Here is a 24639-nt window from a genome sequence, read left to right on the forward strand (position 1 = left end):
TGGTTCATAATTAGCCATTACTGCTGCATCAGGTCATTTTTTATTTGAGGACAGAATAGATAAATCTTTGAGCGTATAAATAAAACTACCCCATTAAATCCAAAAGATCAGAAAGTCTTAGCAGGAGTGCCAAGAGTGCCAAACAGGGCAACTGCTTGGAAACACATTAGAGTTGTTTGGGTTCTACAGGATCAGAAGTTTCTATTTAATGATGTAGGCTATGGATGGAATGGCATAATTCATGTGGGGTGGAGGTTTGTATTTGGATCAGAAGCCTGTGTGTACTAATCTGAAAGGGCAGATCCAGTGTGTGTCATCATTTTAATGTCTTAACAGCTGAAACTGTTATTTTCCCCCCAACACTTCAACAAGCTCACTGTATTAAAGTCACTAGCTATAAACTTCATCATCCCGAAGAAATTTGAAGAGTAACACGTTTTCACTTGATACAGTGCACATGCTAAAAATCAAATAAACTTTTAAAAACCGCAAAATGCATGTGGTACTGAGCTGCAAAATCACTTCTAGTAACTTTTTGCAGTAAACCATACAATATTAAAATCTGTTGTATTTAAACATCCTTTCCAAGCTGTGGTGGACGTGCCAAAGTGTGTATTTTTACTTTTAAAGCTTTCATTAAACTCTTAAATCTGCTTGTTCAAAGTGATGCCAGGCCATAGAGTAATCTTGGTTTGACTGAAATAGCATTAGCAGCAGCCCTGTAGAAGTTCAGCGAATAAGAGGAATGTAGAAACCTTCCACACTTCAAACAATTAGCTACATAAAGAGTTCAGTGTGAAATACAGGCTTTGTTCATAGTTCTGCGTTGATGTGTCTGTTATATAAATGTTAATAATTTTTTGTTATATAAATATATATATTTTTTTTAACGTTGATTTTAATTCTTTATTTTTATTTTATATAGTACAATTAATGACCAAGATTTTTGTTTTAGTTAGTTGTTTTCGTTTATGGCTATAAATAAAGACCAAAAATGTTGTTTATTTCAGGCATGGTAAAATGTGATTGTTTATTTATTTTTGTCTTATATGTCATTACTCATGCTGTTGCTCAAGTGTGGAAAGTCTGGGAAGGAGTGAGGCTGTAATTTTATTATGTCCAGGTGTTCTGCCAGCGGCTTCCTGAATTCAGTTGAAGTCAATGTTTCACTAAAATTAAAGTCTGCTAAATCCGTCAAACATCACTTGGCGAGCTAAAGTGTGACTAAAATGTTTAGACATTTCTACCTGTCAAACAGGCAACACTTCAGACGTAGTGTTATTTCCTTCAACCACTCATTTTGGTTTGTATGTGTTGCTGTTTTAATCTTTTAATAGCTTCATCCAGCTTTATCCAGAACGTTGAGAAGAGTTGGTCATTATATACTGTAGTGCTTTCTTCAGTACCACGTTATCAGCCCTGTGGCATTTCACATAAAAATGTCTCTCACACACTTCTCTCATGCTTGGATTGTTTTTTGTGTCTTCCTTGCAGTTTAAGTCTTGTGCAGTTGAACTGTTTTCATCTGTGTTGATGAGATAAGAATATATTTATCATGCACACAGGAAAGGCGTGTGTTGAACCGTTTGTAAACTAGGACATCTCCCCATCTGCTGTCAATAAACAAGGGAATGAATGCATTATATAAAGAAGTAAATAATCCAATGTTCATATTCTTTTCTGTGCAAAGCCCTGGCCCAAGAGTCTTGCATCCCGAATATGAAGTGTGCATGTGTTTGTGTAGGACTGTAGTGTTGTGTGACTGAGGGTTGGAGCGCACTAATAATCTCCAGCATGCTTGTGTGAAGCACTGCCTTTCCCAAACCATGGGAGAGTTGTAAAACTCTCTAGAGAACTCTGTGTTCCTCCTCAGTCAGTTGAAGGTGGGTAATAAGTGCTATGTCAAAACGAAGCAAACAGAGAGAAATAATGTACAGGGAGCCATACCAGCTTGTCTTCATCCTGCAATTAGTCTCACTCCTTATGTTTATTATTATACCACGACTTCATTTTTATGACTTGCCATATTTCATCTTGAGGCATCAAAACAAACAGCAAAAACAAGTTGGATGTGGATGTGTTTGCATTGAAAATCAACTTATTTCAAGGCCTTTAAGACTCAAATATAATACTTGTAACTTCATTTTGTGACATTTGACTGAGACTGCCCCACTTCACCACGGAGACTTTAATGATTAGAATTGCAGAAGTTTCAGCCGCTTTACTTGACATAAGGAATGTTGTAAATTTCCCACCGCTTGGTCTGTTAGAGGCATTTCTTCCCCCTGAAGGTGTAAACAGGAAGAGAAACTGATAGGCTAGTATTAGGCAGAGCTTAGACTAGATAACAATCTCACCACTCAGCTAAAACACATCTTCACATAAAAATATATACATTAATAAATAAATAACAAGATTTTTTTTCCACTTTTGATGGTCCCCTTTATACATACTACCTTTGCAACTACACGACAACTAGAATAAGAATATTAGAATATTAGTAAACTAGTTATGGTAAAAGGGATAGTTGACCCAAAAGTGAAATTCTGTTACTCACCCTCATGTCGCTCCAAACCTGCAAGACCTTTGATCACCTTTGGAACACAAATTGAGATATTTTTGATGAAATCCGACAGCATCGCAACTGAAATATTCAAGGTCCAGAAATATAGTAAAGACACTGTTGAAATAGTCCATGTGTTATCAGTGGTTCAAACATAATTTTATGAAGCTACAAGAATAATTTTTGTACCCAAAGAAAACAAAAAATATGACTTTTTATTCAACAATTTCCTTTCTTCTTTCGACACAAGTTCACAAGGGTACCACAGTCAATGTATCAGTTTTGTTGTTGTCTATGCAAGGTCAGAAAGCTCTCAGATTTCATCAAAAATATCTTAATATGTGTTCCAAAGAATAAACAAAGCTCCTACGGTTTCGGAATGACATGAGGGTGAGTAATTAATGACATTTTTTTTTTTTTTTTTTTTTTTGACTGAACTTTCCCTTTAAGGTTAGTAGACTAAGTTGAAATCTACTTGCAAAGTTATTTGGCTGCATTTACATTACTTGGATCAAGCGAAGCGACCCAAATTCTGAATTTTTCCTCCTATGTGGCAAAGATCGTATAAAACCCTCAAACATGTAAGCAGAAAAAAAGTGCATGGATTCCAATATTCTCAGATTGTTTCAGGCCTCCTCTGATATGAATCAGTCTGCCAGATATAGTGACAGCAGCAAATCATGTTACCTCATGTGCAATGTTGCCAAGTCCATGGTTTTTCTGTGGCATTTGGGCTTATTTTAAACTGTTGCCGTGGTTTGTTTGTTTGTCCGTTAGATTAAAGCGATCTCTCCCCCAATGAAAGAAAAAAGTGATTTGTCTAGTTTTGAGTAGCAACTACACTGGATGTGTTTTGCAAACCTTGCAACCTGTCAGTGTGCCTTTCCTTTGACTTTAGATATACAAAGACGGTGCACTCTTATTTATGGGTGAAAGCGCAATATGGCGGAATAGTCCCGCCTTCTCAGCATAAGAGCCATTCACCAACTGATAAAATCCCACATCACTGCAGTTGTTTTTAACATCCAGAGCTTTTATAGAAAGAGTCAGTGTTCTGAGATGTGTAGGACCGTTCATTCACATTGACTGAACTTCAGTTGTTTTGCCAAGTGTAACGTGTAAATGCAGACATCGCCTATAGATCTCTTTTAAAATGAAACCATCAAATTAAAGTGTTATCTAGATTAAAATCAATACTGATTGATAAATTCTGAAAAGTAAGGATTGTTTGACATTTGTTAGTGAGGTTTCAATCATAAAACATTGTCAACACATTCATCTGGAGACTTCTGTACAGCTCTCTGGCTACATTTTGGGAAGCTGTAGTAAATATTTTGAGATTTCATAACTAGGAAAATGCTGCACTGTGTTTTGAAAAACTAGGAGACATGAGCGCACAGACAGCAGGTTAAGATCAAGCTGAGTTGAAGTGTGTACCTTGCCAAGGTAGGCTTAATTGTGTCCATTACACTAATACCTTCTTTATTGCTGGAAACGACGGTGGGTTATATAACTGTCTGAAACATCAACATCTGATTAACATGTTCTCTTGCCTCAGACTCCAAATGTCTTAGATGTGTAGACAAGCTTGTGTATTTTTGTATTGAATAAGATAGAACTAGTTTCTAATCTCCTTTTGTTATGTGTGTTATGTGCTCTCACTTTCCACACTAAGCCAGACTGATCTAAGGAGATGTACTTAGTCCTTTAGAAATGAGCACAGGCCTTGCCCTCAGGAGTAACACATTAAAGGACTCATCCTCATGTTGTTGCAAAATCTTTTGTGGAGCATTTTTAGTCTCCCTTTTCAGTCTATAATTAAAACGTAATTGGGAACTGGGGTCTTGAAGTTCCAAAATGAGAAAAAGCACCATAAAAGTGTCATATAAGAGGTGGATGTGTCACATTATCACTGAATTACAGCCTATGTTTTGGCCTATTTCTCGCACAGACTCAAAAGGCTTGGAGTATATACAGCTGTATGAGACATATGGACTACTTTGACACTGTTATGGTGCTTTTACATCCTCTTTCGAGCTTGCAAAGCTTCAGTCACATGTTCATTGTAATTACATGGACCAGACTTGAGCAGCCCATCTATGTTTTACTTTAGAAAGTAACCAAGTGAAGTAATTCTTTGTTGTCCAAAAAACTCAATGATTTCTCAACAGTGACAACTCGTGGTTTATAACATCGGTAAAACAGTCCTTGTGAAAACGTTCAAGTCACTGGATGAAACAAGAGCAGATTGATTCATTATGTATTGCTTTTGCCTGTTATATCATTTTTTTTTCTGGTAAATAAATCATACATTTCTTTGCATAGGTACAGTATGAGAGATAACACAATGACCTTGTCATTGCGTTGGTGGTTCAGGCCTTAATTTTACCTTATGTCGCACCATTGTTTAGAAGTATTTTTGTGAACTTCTTCCCACGTCACAGGGCAACATTTCCTTAAATAGTATCATGCCTGGAAGCTTATGAATCCTGAGTTTCCTGAGGCAGGAAAAACTCAGTGGTTTATGTGATCAGAAATAACATGGAGGGAATATCATGAGAGAATTTTAGGTACAGCACTCATTGGCTTCCACACCTAGCAACCAGATCAAAATAGTTAAATACTGTTCTATGTAGGACACAAATTATAACATGCAAGCACTGACCAGGTGAAGTCATAATCCTACCGTTAATGCAAATGTTGATGGACTAAAGAACAACAAGAACAGCCCCAGCTGTCCTTCTTTTATATTTCAGAAGCAATTGTACAGATATTGGCAAGAATGGTTCACCTGTGCAGAGGTTTGACAGACTGTACTCCAAGGCCTTTGTTGTTGGACTGAACCGACGTCATAAGGAAGAGACGAACATCCGGGTTGTGTTTTGAAACACTCGCTTTTAACAATACCCACCCTTGAGGTAATATCCAGTGTTGTTTACTGCATTTAGTTTCCTGTAGGACTCAGCATTGATCCACAAGTTTGTTTCTTCTACAGTCGTGACAGGCTCCCAAATAAATTCCAAAAAATACACAATTTTACAATTATGCTACACACACCATTAATGCAGTGTAAATAAGTGAGGTAAGCCCAGTTTCTAGAATTTTCCAGCATCTTCTAAGCAGCTATTCTGTTGTTATGCAATGTAATCGAGTAGCCGTGTGTTTCAGAAACTAATCTTCCAAACCTGTAAGCATTCCAAGGAAAATGAGCCTCAAGAAACCCTGGTGGTGATTTTTTTTTCTCTCTGTTTTCTCTGTGTGAGCATCTGAGATCTGCAAAATCAGATTTTTAGATGATGATTCCTGAAAAATAACACCAGACTGCTGTTAACACACGATATTATGAAATGTTGAGTGATATAATTATGTGGCAGATGGCCTCATCCCAAGTACAAGAAAGAAGATCAGTTTTGGAAAATTGCATTAACACAAACCAAACAACCAACTTGTAAGAGGATGGATGGATGGATGGATGGATGGATGGATGGACGGATGGACGGATGGACGGATGGATGGATATTTGATTGTTTAATTATCAATAAATGGATAGATAGATAAATGAACAGATGGAGAGATAGATGGACATTCGATGGAAGGATATTTGCTGGATGAACAAATGCATAGATGGTTATTTGATGGATGGATGAACAGCTGAATAGATAGATTATTTCAATTCTCTGTATGTATGTGCTGTACATGTGTAAGAAATTACAATAAAGCAGACTTGACTTCACTTTGACTTGGATATTTGATGGATGGATGGATGGATGGATGGATGGATGGATGGTCGGTCTCTTTGAGATGGCAGTTGGGTTGTGCTAATTGGCTGAGAGTCTCACTTGGCTCAAACAGACGCTCTGGTATTCAGTCATGCTGCTGCATGTGAGTGTAAGGAAAGCACCTTACAGCTTTCTACATGCAAATCAAGTAGGAGTGTCAGATTTCATAATTGAAATACTGACCATTCCACAAGTAATGTAAAGTATTCCTTTGTATTCTTATTCTTACTGTATGTAGACTAAGTTAGAAGCTTAAATGCATTTACTTCCAAGAACTGACATGTTTATGGTATTTGCTTAGTTATCACTTCATAATTGTTCTGCAGTGTTTTGGAACTAATATTTTATAAGTTATGAAACACTAAATTCTATGCATATTATTTAATGTAATTAATACAAAGGTTTCTTTTGGAATAAACTTTTCTTTGATGGTCTCAACATCACTTGGCCATATGTTTTAAGTTTCTTAAAAGAGAGGTATTCATAACAAGAATAATTTCACAATCAACAATAATTATTGATTTTTACAATTGTCTGTTTTTCTGCCCTTTACATGTCTAATTAAAGTGTTCCACTTGTGTGATTATAAATAAGATAAACTGTATTACTGTATAAATAAAACTGTCTGAACTTTCCCTAGAGGACATAAAGAGGTCAAAGGGTTCAGTTCAGCTGGTTTTGTAGCGCATCCCAGGTCAGACATCTGACCCAGAGTCAACCTATCCCTGTACTCGCCACACAAAAAGTTATACAACAACAACAATACTCCAGTAATTCAACTGTTCAGATTACAATATGAAGCACAAAACCATGCCATTCAGAATACTTCAGTATATCCTTTCAATCAGTGATTAGATATCTGTCTGGCACACATAGAGTATATCACATTACAGGCAAATTGCTTCAAAGCAGAAATTTTATGTTAATGTTTATAATATTTTAATATCTTCATTCCTTATAGTCATATTCAGCAGATTAGATCTGGCCAATAGTATAGTTACATATCCTAGTAGTGTATGTAAGTAGATTTATATAAAAATGTATATAGAGAGCTGTGCAATGTAACAATCAAGCAGTTAATATTTGCTATATAGTACATACTGCTTAACCAGGTATTCAGCATGTACCTGGGTAATAATAGATATACTTACAGTAGTTGTAGGTAATATTAGGAGTTATGAAGACAGTTCAGTTTATAACATGTTGGTGTCGTGAAAAGCTTAAATACTGTTTGGTTATGTGACTGAAATGGTCATGCATATAAATAACAGGGTTAGAAATTTCTCCTATCTCCCACTTCTGAGCAGTTTATCCGAGAAATTAATTGGAAGTTGTCATAGCATAATACTTAATATCTTTAGTCAAAATGAACAAAACAAGTCTCAGAAGAACACATGGTTCATCACAAAAATTCAGGTTATGTAATAAGGGCACCTCAATTCTCCCTATGCTACATGCCAATGCTAGAAAACAAGCCGTGCTTGTCCCATGACAGGGCTCTGAATTCAAGGCTTTCCTCTGAAATCCTCAGCCTCATGCTGGTGGCCTTTGTTCTGCCCAACTTGGTCAGAATAAGATGTTCTAGGCACATTTCTTACAATGCTGGTACCACAGAGTAGCAAACCTCTCACACAGGCAGCGAATCACAGTGTTTTCCAAACCTCTGGGGAAAGACGGACACAGTTCTTCTCAGATCTCATGTGTCTAGGAAGGATTCCAGCACTGTTAAATAAGAGCGCCTTCCCTTCAGCCGCATACAAAGGGTCTCTTTTTGAGGAGAGCTTAATAAAAGCCACTCAGATAAAGTTGCAGGATCTTTCTTGCTATTTTTACACACTTATCATTTACTACACATCAAGCTGTGAACTAGTTAACATATGCTTTGTTTGCTCAAGCCAATCACCCATGAAGGGCAAGAGTCATTGGGCAACTTCTGCTTGGTATATTTGACCTCTTGCACCAGCCCTGGGATTGGTAAAGAGTTTAGGGTGGAACTACCACCCAGATGTGTTTGTGAGGCAACATCCTTTTATGGTCGTGTGAAAGTAACTAGTGGTGCTTTCCAAATCCTCTTTCTATAGGTGGAGTGCTTTAAACTTATCACATTCCCACACCCGCGTGAAAACAAGAGCGTAGTGGCTTACCTCAAATAAACAGGCCATTGGTCTTGTGAACGTTTGAACGTTGTCATATAGATCATTCTTGAAGACTAATTAAATTCATTAGTCTCCAACCATTCACTGTTTACTGCTTTTGCAAAACAGTGAGACCATTCAACAGATTATATTTGAAGTATGACAGGTAAATATTAAATCATACAACACTTGAGATCAAAATTATTTGGGTTAGGCCAACTAGGGTAGATACTGAGATAAAACACCCCAAATAACTAGAGAAAGATTCAATATATTATATGCATACTGACTACAAAAGTGCATGAGTCAGTACATAAACAAACCTAAATCTTGCTGTCAAATCACAAAGAATCTGAAGATGTGGTTTGTACAATGGATTTTTTTTACATGTCTGTGGTTATGACTTACATGCAACCTTAGTTAAACAATGGGTCATGTATTTGTTTGCCTTGAATGACAGAAGCAGTTTGACCATATGCCTAGCACCTCCCTAGAATCCTTATACAACGATTCTTGTATTCCATTGAAGGGGATGATACTAATGATTTTCAAATGCATTTTTATAGCCTTTTTTATATAAGGATTATATAGTTTATATAATCTTATAAAGACTTGTTTTTATACAAGTTAAGTAACTCTTTTATGCATTCATTTGGATTGGACTTTGGATGCTGTGATGTAATTTAAAGTAAGATTTTGAATTAGTTTATTTGGGAGCTGCACACCAGTCGGTGCATTGCATAAAAGTAGTAAACACTTTCAGCTCATTATGTCTTTGTCTATTTATACTGTCAACTTTCTTCTAGAGGATCGACAAAAAATTCCCGAAGTAAACATCTGTCGCGTTTGATTCTGTCTCTACAGGATGCACCTGGAAGCGAGAGGGAGGCTGTTTGTATAACGTGAGAATGAGGTAACAACGTTCACATGGCGGATCACACTCAATAACTTTCCACAACAGGGTATTACATCTGAGGCTTAGGAAATAATGTCGCTGAAAATGGCACAAACAACGTACTGTGAGCCTATATTTACATGAGAGGACAAACATGTACAATTCTCAGTGCACTGTAACTCACTCGCATGCAAAGCCGGCCACACTTCAGCAGGCCTTGACATAGAAAGCCGCCCACTACACCAAACTGAAACAGATGTTTGGGAGTTGCATAACAGCGAGGTCTTGCAGCTTGTTTTGGGAAGAAGTGCAATTATTATTATATTATATTATTATTAATGTTAGTAGTAGTAGTATGATTATTATTCATATAACAGCTAATTGGTTTAGTTATGCATTATTACCCACTGAATTAACTTTATTAAAGTATGAATCTTCATTTTCACAAAATAGTTATTAATTTATATTTAATGCATGGTTTGTCTATTCACTTTGGAATCAAATTCTCTGCCTTTTTACCATATAGATGTTCAATACAATTCAATGGATTTTAGTTTGATGGCATGTATATCTTGCTTTTATTAGTGGCAATAAAACATTAATGAAACCTCAGATCTGAGTGTGTTTGGATTCTGATATTTCCAGAAGTCATTTCCTTTTAAGCCTCCACCCATTTGCATTAGGACCCAATGGACACAGCTCGCTAGACCAACATATCCTTTCAATCTACTTTATTACCATTTACCTTATCGGAACTTCTACAGAAATACTCCAATCTGGGGCTTACGTAGAAGTCTTACCCTAGGGACCTCTCAGAGGCTTGAGTTACACTTGAGCGTGGCTTTCCTAAAGAGAGAAAGATGAGGGTTTCACACGCCAGCTCTGTTTTCTCATGCTTTGCCTCAAAGCCTTCTGGATTACTACAGCACAGTAGCCATTATGAACTTACCTCTTGATCTATTAAACCCCCGCTTTACTCCACGTATAGTTTTACAATTCAGTGGAAAGCTCAAACTATACATAGTTTTTAATTATGCACATGATGCAGAGCTTACTGAAGTCAATGACATTTGCAGTATCTTTATTTATATGTAATTACCTGAAAGAATTTGATTATTCCCATAAACAGATTTCATTGCATGTAATAAAAATCTCAGCCGTGAGAGATGCCACTGCATATTTGAATAGTAAACGTCAATCATAAACTTCCATGCATGCTAAGGGGAAAATATTGGGCTAAATAATTGCATTGTGAAGGCCTTTTCTTCATGGACTTTACTCCTGTCATGGTATCAAACACTTTATCTCAAACCTATATTAAGGCCAATGAAGATTGTGCCAATTTTACATCGAAGTTGGAATTTTTATGGATATTAATAATCTGATAGCAATTTATCTAAAATGTTACAGACGTCATGAGTATTCAAGTGAACTACCAGAGCAAACTCATGTGTTTGCACTATAAATGCATGAATTCAGTGGAATGAGGCTCAGAACTGTATAAATAAACGGTTCTCGCCATTGGGGCCTATTTTGCTTGGCTAAATGTTAATTGTGTTCTACTTAAGTTTATAATATAAAAATGCATGCATGCATAATGTGTGAATTCAGTAGAATGAGGCTGAGAAGGGCATTAAATCCATGTTGCCCAGCTTATCAAGCACTTGTATTTTACTCCTTCAATAGCTACTGCATGCCATTTATAAGGAGGTCCTGTTCTCATCGTCTGGGCCTATTTTGCCTGACTAACTTTACCTTATTTTTACTATATTTAAATGCATGAACTTTACTCTTGGTATCAAACACTTGATCTCAGACTTATATTAAGGCCAGTCAAGACTGTGCCAATCGTAGAATTAACATTTAAAGCTGGAATTTTTAAGAAATTAAGAACATGTTAGAGGTCAAATGTATTCATGTGAACTACCACTTCAATCTAGAACTGGAGAAATGTCATTGTCCTACAAGAAGAAAGACAAAAGCTCGGAGCGCAAGATTTAGTGTAAACATAAGGTTTATTGCAATGTGCATTTTGCATCCATAAATTGTTACAAAAAAAAATACCATGGACACAATGAAGCAACAATACCCATGTTTCAAAAAGACTGCGGTCAAAAATCTTCTCCCTGTGGAAAGTTCCACATGGTCCTGTTGGCTTGTGAGTATTAGCGAAGTCTTTGGTAGTTCATTCGAAAACATGTGGCCCTCTTCAGACACCGTTGTGCCTGTTAGTTGGTTGGCATAGGTCAATAGAACAGATGTTCGACAGGTCAGCAGAACATTCGCAGCCTCTCTTTCAGAACATTTCTCTTTACATCAGTCACTAATTTACAGAACTATGCAAATGTATACAGATTAATTCCCACAGTAAGAAAAAAAAAAAACACTTTACACATAGCCCATATAAACAACTTGTTTTTGTTCCGTTTCAAAACACATACAAGCAATAATCCCCATAAGAAGCAGGCCCCATCTGCAGAGACACAAGCGATGCTATACAAATCAAATTGCAGGAGTCACTGCTGTGGACGAGAGGAGCAGCGCAGCATACAGGTCCTTCTCGAACGTCCTTAACCATGGGAGCTAAGAGCTGTCCACAGCACTAGGGATCAATGACATGGAGGGCATGAAGTGAGTCCCGTATATCGTGCGTCAGGAGGGGCTCTCTCGCAGGGACGTATACATTTCCTTGGCTTGACTTGGATAGGCCAAAGATGAGCTCTCGGCCAGCACCATCAGGCAAACCACTCTCCGTCTCTTCGTGAGAGGGACCAAGGGAAAGCAAGGCTGGGCCACCTTCATAGCAAGGGGCACTTCAGTCCCGTTGTACAGTAACCTCAGACGTCTACATCACTCTCTCTTTTCAGTGTTAGTCCGAAGAGATTGTCAGATATTACTGAACTAGGCCACTTGTCGCAATGCTTTCATTTCAGGTCAGGTTTTCATCTGTACAGCCAGCTTCATCTTGAAGTTGCATATTTGGAGGTCCATTTCAGGTGAGAGCTGTGGCTCTGCCCGCCCCATGGCAGAGCCACTTATACAGCAGATCCCGTGCTGTTGTACTGGTGCTCGCCGTCCTCGGGGGACCCCAGCTCCAGAGGCTCCAGGGGGAGGCTGGAGTCTGAGGGCAGACGTGACTGAAACTTCTCCAGCTGCTCTGGGCTCGCCAGGTTCTTCAGCAGGCTGTTCTCACGCTCCAACTGGTTGTTCTTTTCTGCCAGTTCCTTAATCTGCTCTTTCAAGATCTCAACTTCCTCCCTGACTGCATACATTAGGTGATTCTTCACAAGATCCTATGAGAACAGGAAAAAATGAGAGTTGAGTTTTCATGGTCACACCAAAACATCTGACTGAAGTACAATGCATCTGATCCGTTTACATTGAAATGAATGAATGAATGGAGTAGAATGAGGCGAAAAACAAAAACAAATTTCATTCCTTGAATAGTCCAATGAAATAAACTCCATGCTATTTTTAAGGGGTCCTGATCTCACCATTCGTGTCTAGGCTCTGGATTACCAACTTTTTAAGATATCTATTGAGCATGATTTATATATGGTAGGTGTGAAATCTTACAGTAAACATTAAGATGATTTGTACAAAATATGGTAGTTTAGGATCTGCACTTTAAATTTACAGTTAAATATCAATAAAGAAAATAGTTGGTAGTACTAATTGGTACTAAATGGTTACAGAGGTTACTAGAAAAATTAAAAATAATTTTACTAAAAAGAAAATCATGATAAAAAAATAGAAAGTTTCCCTTTATTTTAGTTACATCTTCCAACATCCTAATCTACAGTCAAGTTATTCAAATGTGGCTCTTGATTAACCAATGTTTAAATCTATTGTGACCATGATTATATAGTGTAAGAGAGCACTTAATGCATTAGTGACGGTTTAAAAATTATTTGTATTGATTTTAATTGTATAACATATCTAGTAATATTTAATACCCATTTCAATTAACAATACATTAAGACCTTTTGGTAAAAATTTGGTTGCAGATGTCACTAGAGGGGTGAAACGGGGTAAAACAAAGAAATGTTTTAAACAAAAGGGTGCATGTATTGTTGTATGTTGACCTTTGACTTTTACTGCAGGTGGGCTAACAAAGCCCAGGCAATGAAGGTAAATGCAGCAGCTTTAGAGCGTGCCACAGCTCTGGTTACAACCTACACAGAAACTAGATACTTTCCACTGCACTTCTACAGTCGTAAACTCATTCTAGTAGGGATATGATCGTGATGTTAAGACAACTTACCATTGCTTGCTCGATCTTGTTGTCAATTGCCACAACGCTTGCGCCAGAGGCACTGCAAAAGACAAAGAGACAAGGAATTAGAACACAGCCCGGGCACTGCAGTAGTAAACAAGCTCTTTTAGTCGAAGCGCGGTGAACCGAGTTGTAATTCCTATCGACTGTACAAAAATAAATCCTATAATCGACATACCTGTTGTCTAATTTGACTGATACTACATCTCCTCCTAGTAAGGACGAGAAGAAGGAGATGGAGAAATTGTGCAGCTGATAGACTGCAACCTCCATTGGCGTTTTGAACATCTCCGTGCTCATGTTGAGGACAAGACCCGTCTGAATAATACTTCTCGCCACGTTTGCGACTTGTTTGGATACGAGTTTACAATCCTGGTTGTTTTGCTTCGTTGCGAAGAGAACCGGGCGCTGTGAGAGAACTAGAAGCGGTTTCAGAGAAACACTGTCGGCTAGTGATACTATTTCTGCCGCAGCGGGGCTTTTATAGTCAGCGGTGGCGTCACATGACGCGCGCATGTATTATTCAAATGAGGCTTGTGGCATAGATTTTCTTTCTGCCCTCTCACTGAACTCGCTCAAAGAACACACAGCATGCAGCAGCCGCGGGTTAAACCCTCGAAACACATTAACAAGTGGCCGTTACTTGTTGCATCACGTTTTGATTAGTGATACGTTTCGCCAAGTTATGGTAAGCCTCGTGAAAACAAATAGTGCAAAAGAATGCATTTGTTTTGCACAGGTTACATTGTCACTAAGGAACAACATGTTCCTATAACCCTCAGTAATTTGTTACATGGTGAAAATCAATAATCAGTTAGAGTAGCTACAATTCTATAAAATCTATACCTCAAGGTCTTCATAAGATTTAAGTTTTGTAGGTAAAGTACACAAGACAGTTTGGGAACTGGTTGGGGAATGAGTTAATAGAATTTTCTCACAGTACTTCTTCCACAGTTTAACTGTAGCCTTTAGTGCCTCTACTGGGCAAACTGTGTATGACCGATGTGCTCAACCTGAAGGCTGGGATCTAAGTCCCTGATGCTTCAACACTTGGATATTAGTCAATAAGCTGGTGTGTGTACATTTTGCTGGCTCAGAATGTAAACAAACTAAGTGTTAAACTGTCCATTAGTTTAGTTTTTAACATTAAAGCTCAAACCAAAAACAATAATTCAGTTTTACCAGTGTTCCAGTGATATAACAATGTTTTAAGACATAGAAACCACACCATAAAAAATAAAATAAAAATTATTCTAATACCTGCTGTAGACTCAAAATGTAAATACAATAAATAAATAAATAAAAAACTTCTGTCCAATTGATAATTGACATCCACAGCATACAGAAATACTTATTAAATCACTCATTTTCACCTTTTGAACAAAACAAATATTTTTAATGGGTGAAAGAAAAAAATAATGCACTTCTACCTCACTACAAATTATATTTTACTTTTAAAAAGTCTGACAAACTGTATGCTTGCGTATGTTATGTATGTTATGTATTAAGGTGGCATTAAAATACATAGATTACTACTTAAAGTAATGACATTATATAAATTCTTAAATATTATGATGAAAAGCACAACTAGAATCTCAAATTTCTCTATCCATCTTTCTTTTACTCAGTTTTCTTTAAATGCATTCGTATATACCTATAAGGATGGCATGTGCTAGAAACGTTACACAAAGTTTCTGCAATGTTATGAAAATGCATCATCACGAAATTACATCATATGTACATTATCAACTCTTTCAATCTATCATCTTTACTGAGTGGAGTAAGAATTCTTCTAGATCCCAGTGAAGCCCTTTGAAAAGGTGACGACTCAAAGTTGATTCACCTAATGAGATTTCACAGAAAAGCACAAATTAGTGACCATAGTGCTTTCACTTTCCATTTCATGCAGAGTTGGTAATGCTGCCAGATTAGATTTCACAGGGACACCCCAGAAGGAAGTTAACGTCTTCATGTTTGACAGATGCTGAACTCCTGGTGAGCTGTAGTCTCTGTAATTGGCAAGCACTTGTACAGTTTGTACTGTATGAAATGATAATCGTACCTTAGATGAAGGGGGGAAATATGTATCTTGCTAAGGGTCTTCAAATAATTAAGTGTCAACAGAACATTCATGTTCTGCAGATTTAGTGTAAGGTAATAGTATTAATTTTAGTGGCTTGACATGACAAAACGAGGGCAACCAGCCTTTTCAACAAAGAAAAAACGGCATACATTACATTCCAGTGGAACTAGGAGGTACTTAAAACTCATTTGGGATTGGAAAAATAATGCATTAATAATAATGGAATAACGTATTGTTGTGATGCCGCGAGATGAGTAAACAGATGCTTCATTCAGCCTCCTCTCCTAAAAAAAACCCTGCACATCACAGTAAACACAGATGTGCCATGGTACAGTATGTCCCCGTCTGTCACCATGGTCCAAGGTGGAGATGTCCCAGACTCGCTCCAATAAACAAATCCTTTGCACTGCTACTAAACCGTTTGGAAACTTTAAGACAGTCAGAAGCGCTAATTATTTATACTTGAACCTAATGCAACAAGTTAAACTTAATTTACGAAAAACCCACAAAGCACACCTAACCATACTTGGTAAACTTGGTTAGCTTTTCCATACGCAGGGACACACCAAAAATTACATCTAAGGAATGTGTGGAATGACACATTTTCAGTCCGTCAAGTTTGCATTCCGTGAATAGTTGCTGCTTATTAAGTCAAAAAATTAAATCTAGTTTACTAAAGGACGGCTAGAGAGAAACCTTCACCATACTTATGAGTCAAATATGTAAATAAAACCATCTACAGTGTAAACTCTTGACTTTGTATCCTGCCAAAACAAGTTATGCAAGATGTGCATAACCCATCTGTAATTACTTTTTACCATGATCCACAGCAGATGACAAACGCAGTCACGCACTTCGCTGACTGAAACGTAACGATTTTTGCACCTTGTAGAGCAAGACATGCCGTTTTTGCCTGTTTTGGGTGGTTAAACAAGACTTACTTTCCTCACTCACGTTCACACCTTCACAATTAATCCGTCAGCTGTCAGTAGTAATGATACACTCACACGACTCCATTCTTACACTTACCGCCTGTCCCTTCTCTTAAATAGACTAGGTGAGTAGAAAGGTGGCAGACTCATGGTCCTTGCTCTGAGAAAGTCACTTAACTGACTCCAGCAGTGTGGATGGAGTAAAAATGTCCCAATCTCTCAGCTGGATGGGAGGGAGGTGGACATACAATGATATTGTGTCTTTTTTCCCCTTCGTTCTCTGCCTGACTGTTCTCTTTAGACAAATACCCAGAATATCTGTTTTGCACATGGCAAGATTGATTAGTGACTCTCATTGCGACAAGACTGAGAGCAGAATATTCAGAGGATGATAAATTATTAAAGTCAACAAAATGACAATGCTATACAAATGAAGTCTCACTGGTGGAATCTGGAATTTCCTAGAATATTCTTTACAGATGATGTTAAATTTCCATTTGGAATTTTCCATCTCCATTTATGGTATGTGTTTTTTTTTTTTTTTTTTAAGTTCCCTTTTGTTGGAATTAAAAAGACACGTTTTAACTTTTATGTATGTAGCGTGCTCATTTCTCAGCAGACGGCTTTGTTTTGTGTGTCTGAAAAGACTCATGCATGACTGCAACAAAGCAGTTATGCTGTATGTGCAGTGTATGGCTGGGTGTTTGTTTGCCTGCATAAAACATGTTGGGACAGGAGATGTGCATGCAATGTGTTATGTAAAACGAGATTAGGCATCCATTACTTTAATTCGATGGATATATACATGTCTAATTGCCTGAGTCAAGTAATTCTTACAGAAATAATTCAGGTCAGCCTGTGGGCAAATAAGGCGTTTATTCCTTTTGAACATGATGTGCAAGTAGGAATTGTTTTGCTTGTTTTTCCCTTGTCAGGATGGCTTCCCATGTATTGTATTTTCACAGGAACTCTTGACTTGACCTGTTAATACTGCGATTGCTAGGTCCTGCCCTGAACAGTCAATAAGACAGGAATGTGCGCCAGAAAGTTACAGAACATTTGTAGGACTTTTGAAAGCAACGAAAAAAAAAAAAAAAAAACACATTGAAGGTTTCTTGCATTGGCTGACTGAGCAATTATGATGGTCAGAATGTCAGTGGCTCTATTATCATTGTGCGTGGATGAGCTGCTTACATAAGACCACATTTGAGCAGTTATAAAACCACCTGTAATCATACAGCAAGTATTAGCAGGTTTTGTACCTTTACGGCCCAGGTGTGTCACATGTCTGACCCTCATTGTTGCTTTGTTATCTTTCTAGACAAGACTCACTGTGGACTACAGTGCCTATGGCTTTCAATAACATCTCTGTGGTTACTCTGTTTCCATTGGGCTTCATGGAAATTCTGCACAGTCTATACTAAAGATCTAATTTTTTCATGACAGAAAGCCTGAGTCTGTAATGCATTGAGTCAGCCACTTGAGGCTGTTGCGGACATTTAATGCCTCTATTCCTGCTGGATATTTACACACGCTTGAGTTCTGTGTCAGCTCAGCAGTTCTGTGCACTCATCTGTCTTCACCCACTCAAGAGAATCTACTGCCCTCTCCCTGTTTTATGGGCTTGCATTTATTTATCTAGTATTGATTCACAAGAAACATCAATGCTGGGTCATCCAGTATATTACTAAAATATTGGTATAGATAAAGCGATTTTTCAACATCAATAATCCAGTTTTCAGTGTCACATGATCCTTCAGAAATCATTCTAATATGCTAATTTTGAACTGTAGTGTTTTTAGCTACATAATTTCATATTTATTTGTTGATTGGAGCAGTTAAATATTATGTAACGAAATATAATTGTATGTCTCTTGAATGCACGTTGCAGTCTTATTACTGCGCTAGCAAAATGTTATGAAAATGAAAAACTCTGTTCCATGTCTCCATTTTCAAATTGCATAACAAATTGCATCAGTCTGACTAATGCACTTGGAAGTGCATGTTGAAGTAAGAAATGCAGGAGTCACACATGAATTTGGGGCGAGAAAGGTTCTTTTATGTCAGTCTTTCTCTAAATGCGAGTGTTGATGACAGAAAACTGGTATTAAAGTTAAAGTCACCAAATGAAATTCCAAAAAAATTCTGCACTTCTGCACCAATATGATACATTGAAACTGTGAATGGATCGGTCTTCAGCTCTGTATGGAATGTACCAATGATCCACGTGTTCAAGTGGCCCCTGCTGTGCATACATGAAAAGAGAACGCACCAGATGTGGCTGTACTGCTACACACACTCTTAATTAATAATGCATTGTTTTGTGCAGAGAGCCGTCAGAGCGCTTTACTCTTGCACGGCTGCTCACGGGTCATACTAATCAATGTCTCTTGCTGAGCCATGACCTCCCACGGGCTCAACAATGAGAAAGAGCACCTTTGCTCAGAAAGTGGGCCTTGTGTGCCCCAGAAAGCTTATGCAACCTATCTGCAGCCAGGTCATGAAGCCATTGTCAATGCAACAGTTCTTCTACAGCAGTAAAATAAATAAATAAAAAAATTAAATATAAGTCTTCTGTATGTGTTCTGTCAATGTTTTTCCAACGTCAGTGGTTTTCCGCGTATTCAAAATAATTACTAGAATTAAAGTCAGCAATGACATCATCACTCTAAATGTAGTCACCCTTTTCCTATTAATGTTTTACAAAATAATTACTAATACTGAAGTCAGCATTGGCGTCATCATTGTAATTGTACTGTATACACTACAAACTTGTTTTAGGTTTTCAGTTTCATGTGATATTCTAAAGTTACACCCACAGAAAAACACATTTTGTGTACGTTTTATAATTGTATATAATTAAATAAATTTTATATTAAATTGATTTTTATTTTACTTCAAAAAGGATGCAATAAATTAAACAACAATGACATTAAAGACACATAATGTTACAAAAGATTTCTATTTCAAGTAAAGGCTGTTTCTCAATCTTCAAAAAAAAAAAAACACCATTTATTTATAATATTTCACAATATTACTGTTTTTACAATATTTCCTAGAATAGATACAACCTTGATGAGTGTAAGTGACTTTTAAAAACATTGAAGACCCCAAACGTTTGAATGGTCATCTTCTTCATCTTAATCATAATCTCACTAAACTAAGCATCATTTGTTAGTAAAGCTCTTGAGGAGGCGAGAGCTGTAGGAAGTGTCTGATGGTTGTCTGACGTGAGCCACGGAGACAGAGACTTCCCTGCCTGCAAAGTGGCAGCAATACAAGCGAAGCTCCAGTGTTCTGGCCTCAGAAGATAAGTGGACATGCCAGGAGGAGGGTGGAGCATAAGGCGTCTGATGTCATTACATCCGCTTGAACGTAGATCAGCTGGCATCAACACAATGTGCAGAGCCTGGCAAAGGGCCTCCTGCTAAATCCATTCATTAGTGCATCGCATCTCAACTGCAAACAAAATGTGCGTGTGTGAAGCGGTACTAATTTATTTTATCAGGTACGCTTCAGTGTCTGTTGGCTAGGGAAGTGCTTGTTTGTATTTTCTGCAACCAATGAAGCTTGAAAACAAAAGTAAATCAATTTCAAACATAATTGTGTTAATCTGTATAATAAAAGGGCACCATAAATCATCTGAGAACAATCATTCTTTATTTACCTTCTTGCAGCGTAGTATATGCACTGAAAGAAGTTGTCCTCTAAATCATATGATGCTGTCATGGGATGGTTTCCAAAGACAACACAGACAAAATGCCTTTGACACAATTGATCCTTAAACCTTTAGGCAAACACTGATGTCTAAATAACTAAGGAACAGGAGCAAAGGTCAAGAAATAGTGTTATCTTGCACACACGTTGTCATCACAGCACATTTGAAGATATACACAAATAGACAAGAGAAATCCACCCAAAATCCTCCCTCTCTCAGTCTGAGATCCATGTGTTGGCTGGATCAAGCTGGCAGCCAGGCAGGAAAGATTTACTGCACCTGGGCTGCCTCAAACCCACTGCACTGGCCCAAACTCATTCCTCTGTCTTCATCATGAATGGATCTTAGCTAAGAAAGGAATTTCCCAGAAACAGGGTAACTTTGTTCACCTTGAGCCATAACCGCCGCCTGCTCCTGAGTATTGGTGTTTGTGCACGCACTTACGGTTATGTAGGTGCATTCAAGCAATTACCTCTGCAGAATGAAAACGTGTTATCTTGAGGCTTTGTGCATTCTTAATCTTCTCCGCACAAAAGGATTAAATCGTTTAAAGGTATGAACTGAAAGATGATACATGTGCAGGTAGCAGAGGTGGTGACGTAAAAGCTCTGATCAAAATCAACCGACCGGACAGAAGTACGTAGGTCAAGTAAACGGTGCAGATATGTTTTTCTCTGATGTGCAGGCTTTTTACACGTAGGCAGCGTTTGAGCCAATTAGCTGTCAGCATATCTCCAAAACAATCTAGAAGCCTAGTCAGACTTGAGAAAGTTGTCGAAAAGATGGTGATATGCTGGCTTGCAGCCACTTTTGCAGAAACACGCGATGTTCAGAGCAGTCAGGGGAGGTGGTGGCCATACCCTGCTATGCAAAAGCATGTTACGAGGCTTCTGAACTTCACTCAGATGATCTTCGGTGGGAATTAATTATGCAAAGTAGGTAATTTTGCACATAATCCTACCAATTAGTGCTGAATGCATTTTATACGGTGCAGTCTGCAATCTTTCACGTAGCAGACTAATGCAATCTGCTGTACTTTATTGTGACTGTATATCAATGAGATGCAGGCAATTCAGTAGACTATAAAATTCAGATAGTGTGCTTGACTTAATTTGATTACAGATAGTTATTGAATAACACCCAGATTGTTAGTGTGCAAAAGTGGCACAACTTTCATTTGCTCCATAATGTGCCAATAGTGCATGTTGAAAGACTGTATCTGCATGCAACAGATTGTCTCTACTCTGCAAACTCAAAATACTGAGATTAAAATGGATCAGTGCTGTCAAGAATGACTTTTGAGACATTGTTTGCAGTTCTTAGTCACTGTAAAAACAAGGCAGTTAACAGAAAGCCTGTTTTTAATGCAAATAGAAAGTTCAGCAAGTTCAGTGTATTTGCACAGTTTTACTTTCCCTAGCTCTCCAAGTCACTCTCCATGATTATTTCATTTTATTTAAAAGAATATGACTTGATAGGAGTCATTAGCTCCAATACATGGCACAATGCTAAAGATCAGAAGCAGAGACGGACGTCTTGCTCATATGTCACTATACTATCAAAGCTTTCCATGTTTACAGAATAGGATATCTCTGCATGGCCTTTTCATATTTAAAATAACACTTTCTTTATTATTTTCAGATATGCAGGCACACAGACATGGTTTTACATAACAGTCAACCGCCACACCCAGACCAATGCAGAAGGCCGTTTTAAAACAGCAACTGCATCTAGATTTGTTCTCTTTCCAGTTCTTTTTAAAGGTATTAACACATACTGTACAGTAATGTTTTATTCGTTAACACTTTTTTTTTTCTCAAAGTGCATACTCAACATTAAGTAATTCTTGACCACATTTAAATCCTTGATGTTATGTTTCTATTGTTATTGTAAATGATTCATCCATGCAAGGTATTCTTCATAAAAAGAGTCCTTGTAATCATTAATCAAAATTAAATAACCTGCTCCTTCTCTGAGACAGCTTTCCTTTTCTTCTGATGACACTTAGTTACAGGGACACAAAGGTACACAGTGATGGAATTAAATTAAATGATAATTACATTTTTTTGCACTCACTCACAAAACTTGCATTTGCCAATAAACTTTGCATCTGCTTGCAAAACCTTTGGGTTCTCTATTCTCTGTGTTCCCTAGAGAAACCTGCCCATGAAAGCATTTAAATACAGTTGTTATTGTATCATCACATCATTTTATTGAGGGAGTGAATGCCAGGGTTCTGAAGGAATGCAATGTTTTGCAAGTGCATGCAAAAGCACTGAAATATAATTTTCTTCCCTCTCATTTTTCCCCATCAATATTTCCCTTTAGTCTTACTCCATGTAGGCTATTGGATAATTTAGGCGTAACTAAAGACTAAATATCCATAACTAATGTGAGCACTGATTAACGTTTATATGTGGATAAAAGACTGTGAATCTGTTAATCATATAAAACAATTGAATCTCTAAAGAAAATTTGGACTAAAACACATGCATTAGTTTTATGATCTCTTTATGAACTTTTTAAAGTATTGACGTGGTAAGTTGCAAAGACTGTCAATGGAGGGACATGAATCTCAAAAATATTGTGATTGACAGTTTTAACATTTTAATGGAATGATTTGGTAATCGTCACGCAACACGTACAATGACAGCCCAACTATGGGACAAAAACCCATCTGGAAAGCTCCAGGACTGGAATTAAAGCTGTGAAATGACAAAGGCAGAACTTCAAGTCAAACAGCAGACTGCAATATAGCTGTCATTTCAGAAATGTGCTCCCACACCTTCAGTTGCCCTAAAAGCATTCCTTATGTTCGGACTTGCACAATCTATGGCAGATTGTGAAGGTTAAACACTTCAGCAATTGTCTACATACTAAGCTCATTCCGTCTGCGCTTTTGCTGTTGCCCCTCCCTGCTCCGTGCTTTGCATGTCTGCAAGTGTTTGCCTGTTGTCTGGCTTGGGCGCTATTTCTGGCATGAGCTAAGGTGTTTGGTGTGACACTGACAATACCTGCAGGGTTATAGCAAGGTGAGTCACTTCTACTTAGATACTTTTACCCTGTTGTTTGTTATGAACTGATTTAACCGGTGTGCCGCTCTCTGTTGCTAAACAGAACTCTCTTCACTGTCCTCAACACTCTGGAAAACATTCATCTCTCTTCTTCTGAATGTGGGGAAGCCTCTAAGGCCAGGCTCACTTCAAACGGCCCTGCGACATAAACATGGTCACCAGAAGGTTCTCAGAAACTCTGCCCAAGTAAACAGACCACAGGAAAAGACTCTACATGACCTTCAAATGAGGACAACAGGGAAGCCGGTATACATGGGCCCTATTATTAGACATGTTGTTATAGACTCTGGTATGGAAGTTGTGGTTTTTGCCGTGCGGGACCCTGACTATTCTTTTTGCTCTCTCGAAAACAAAGTTGATGGACTCCAAATATAATGAAGCACCAAAATTTGTTATCCTGCATGTTTTCACTTTCAAAGCCAACTTGTAATTAAAAGTAATTCAGTTTGCTTTTTATAATATTCATCCCTAGTCCTGTTGTGAAAGATTCATTGCTGCATGTCATTACAAATTGTTATTATATATATAATATATTTTTTTGGCAAATATAATTAAGTATGTTTCTTAAACGATATAAAAAGCGATATTTTTTTTTTTTTTTTTTTCATGCATTGGTCCACTTTTAAGATTTTGGGATTTTGCTTACATGACATCTTTTTTTTAGAAATCTAAAATAAAAACATGTTCATACACATACACATGTTTATTTCATTACATGTTATCTATTGATGTCTGAAGTTTTTAAATACAATATATCTTTTCTCAAAAAAATACATGCACCAAACTTTTTTCCTGTACGTTTTACTCCTTTATTCCTAATTTTACAAAAGGCATTGTTCATATATTTGTTCATATTCCATTTAATTTTTTATACAATGCATTTTGAGCCTTTATTTAGATTTCTGTTATGTTTCTGTTGTTTTATAAAAAACGATTATATTAATGTACTGCGATACTAACTAGCAAAGCACTTTTTAGTATCAGGGATGGCACAATTCTGATATGTATACTCATTCTCAGAGATTTTATCATATAAATGTTCTTATTCTGGAGTTTTGCTCCCTGAATATCCTGTTTCACATGGAGACGTCATATAGCGGAAGTAAAAAGAGTAAAAAATGCACAAGGTGTTCTTTATTTTGCCATTGTTGTTGTTACTGTTATTCCTTGAGAGCTGATGTCGT

At 37.4% G+C, this 24639-nt stretch overlaps 1 protein-coding gene across 2 annotated transcripts in view; it reads right to left on the minus strand.

The window, feature by feature from the left end:
* Nucleotides 1–11368: 11368 nt before the first annotated feature.
* The window catches only part of tsc22d3 (TSC22 domain family, member 3), a 28171-nt gene continuing 14900 nt past the window's right edge, over nucleotides 11369–24639 (minus strand). The window contains exons 1-3 of one of the 2 annotated variants that reach the window (XM_026280980.1): nucleotides 13827–14143; nucleotides 13637–13688; nucleotides 11369–12665 (exon numbers count right to left, since the gene is read on the minus strand). In XM_026280980.1, coding sequence (XP_026136765.1) covers nucleotides 12408–12665; nucleotides 13637–13688; nucleotides 13827–13948 — 432 coding nt within the window. In that variant the 5' untranslated portion in view covers nucleotides 13949–14143 and the 3' untranslated portion in view covers nucleotides 11369–12407. Of the gene's footprint in view, nucleotides 12666–13636; nucleotides 13689–13826; nucleotides 14144–24639 lie in introns of those variants that run through there. The other variant, XM_026280981.1, reaches the window with a different exon arrangement.

The sequence above is a fragment of the Carassius auratus genome, chromosome 14 (genome assembly GCF_003368295.1).
Source record: "Carassius auratus strain Wakin chromosome 14, ASM336829v1, whole genome shotgun sequence".
Classification (NCBI taxonomy): Eukaryota; Metazoa; Chordata; class Actinopteri; order Cypriniformes; family Cyprinidae; genus Carassius; species Carassius auratus.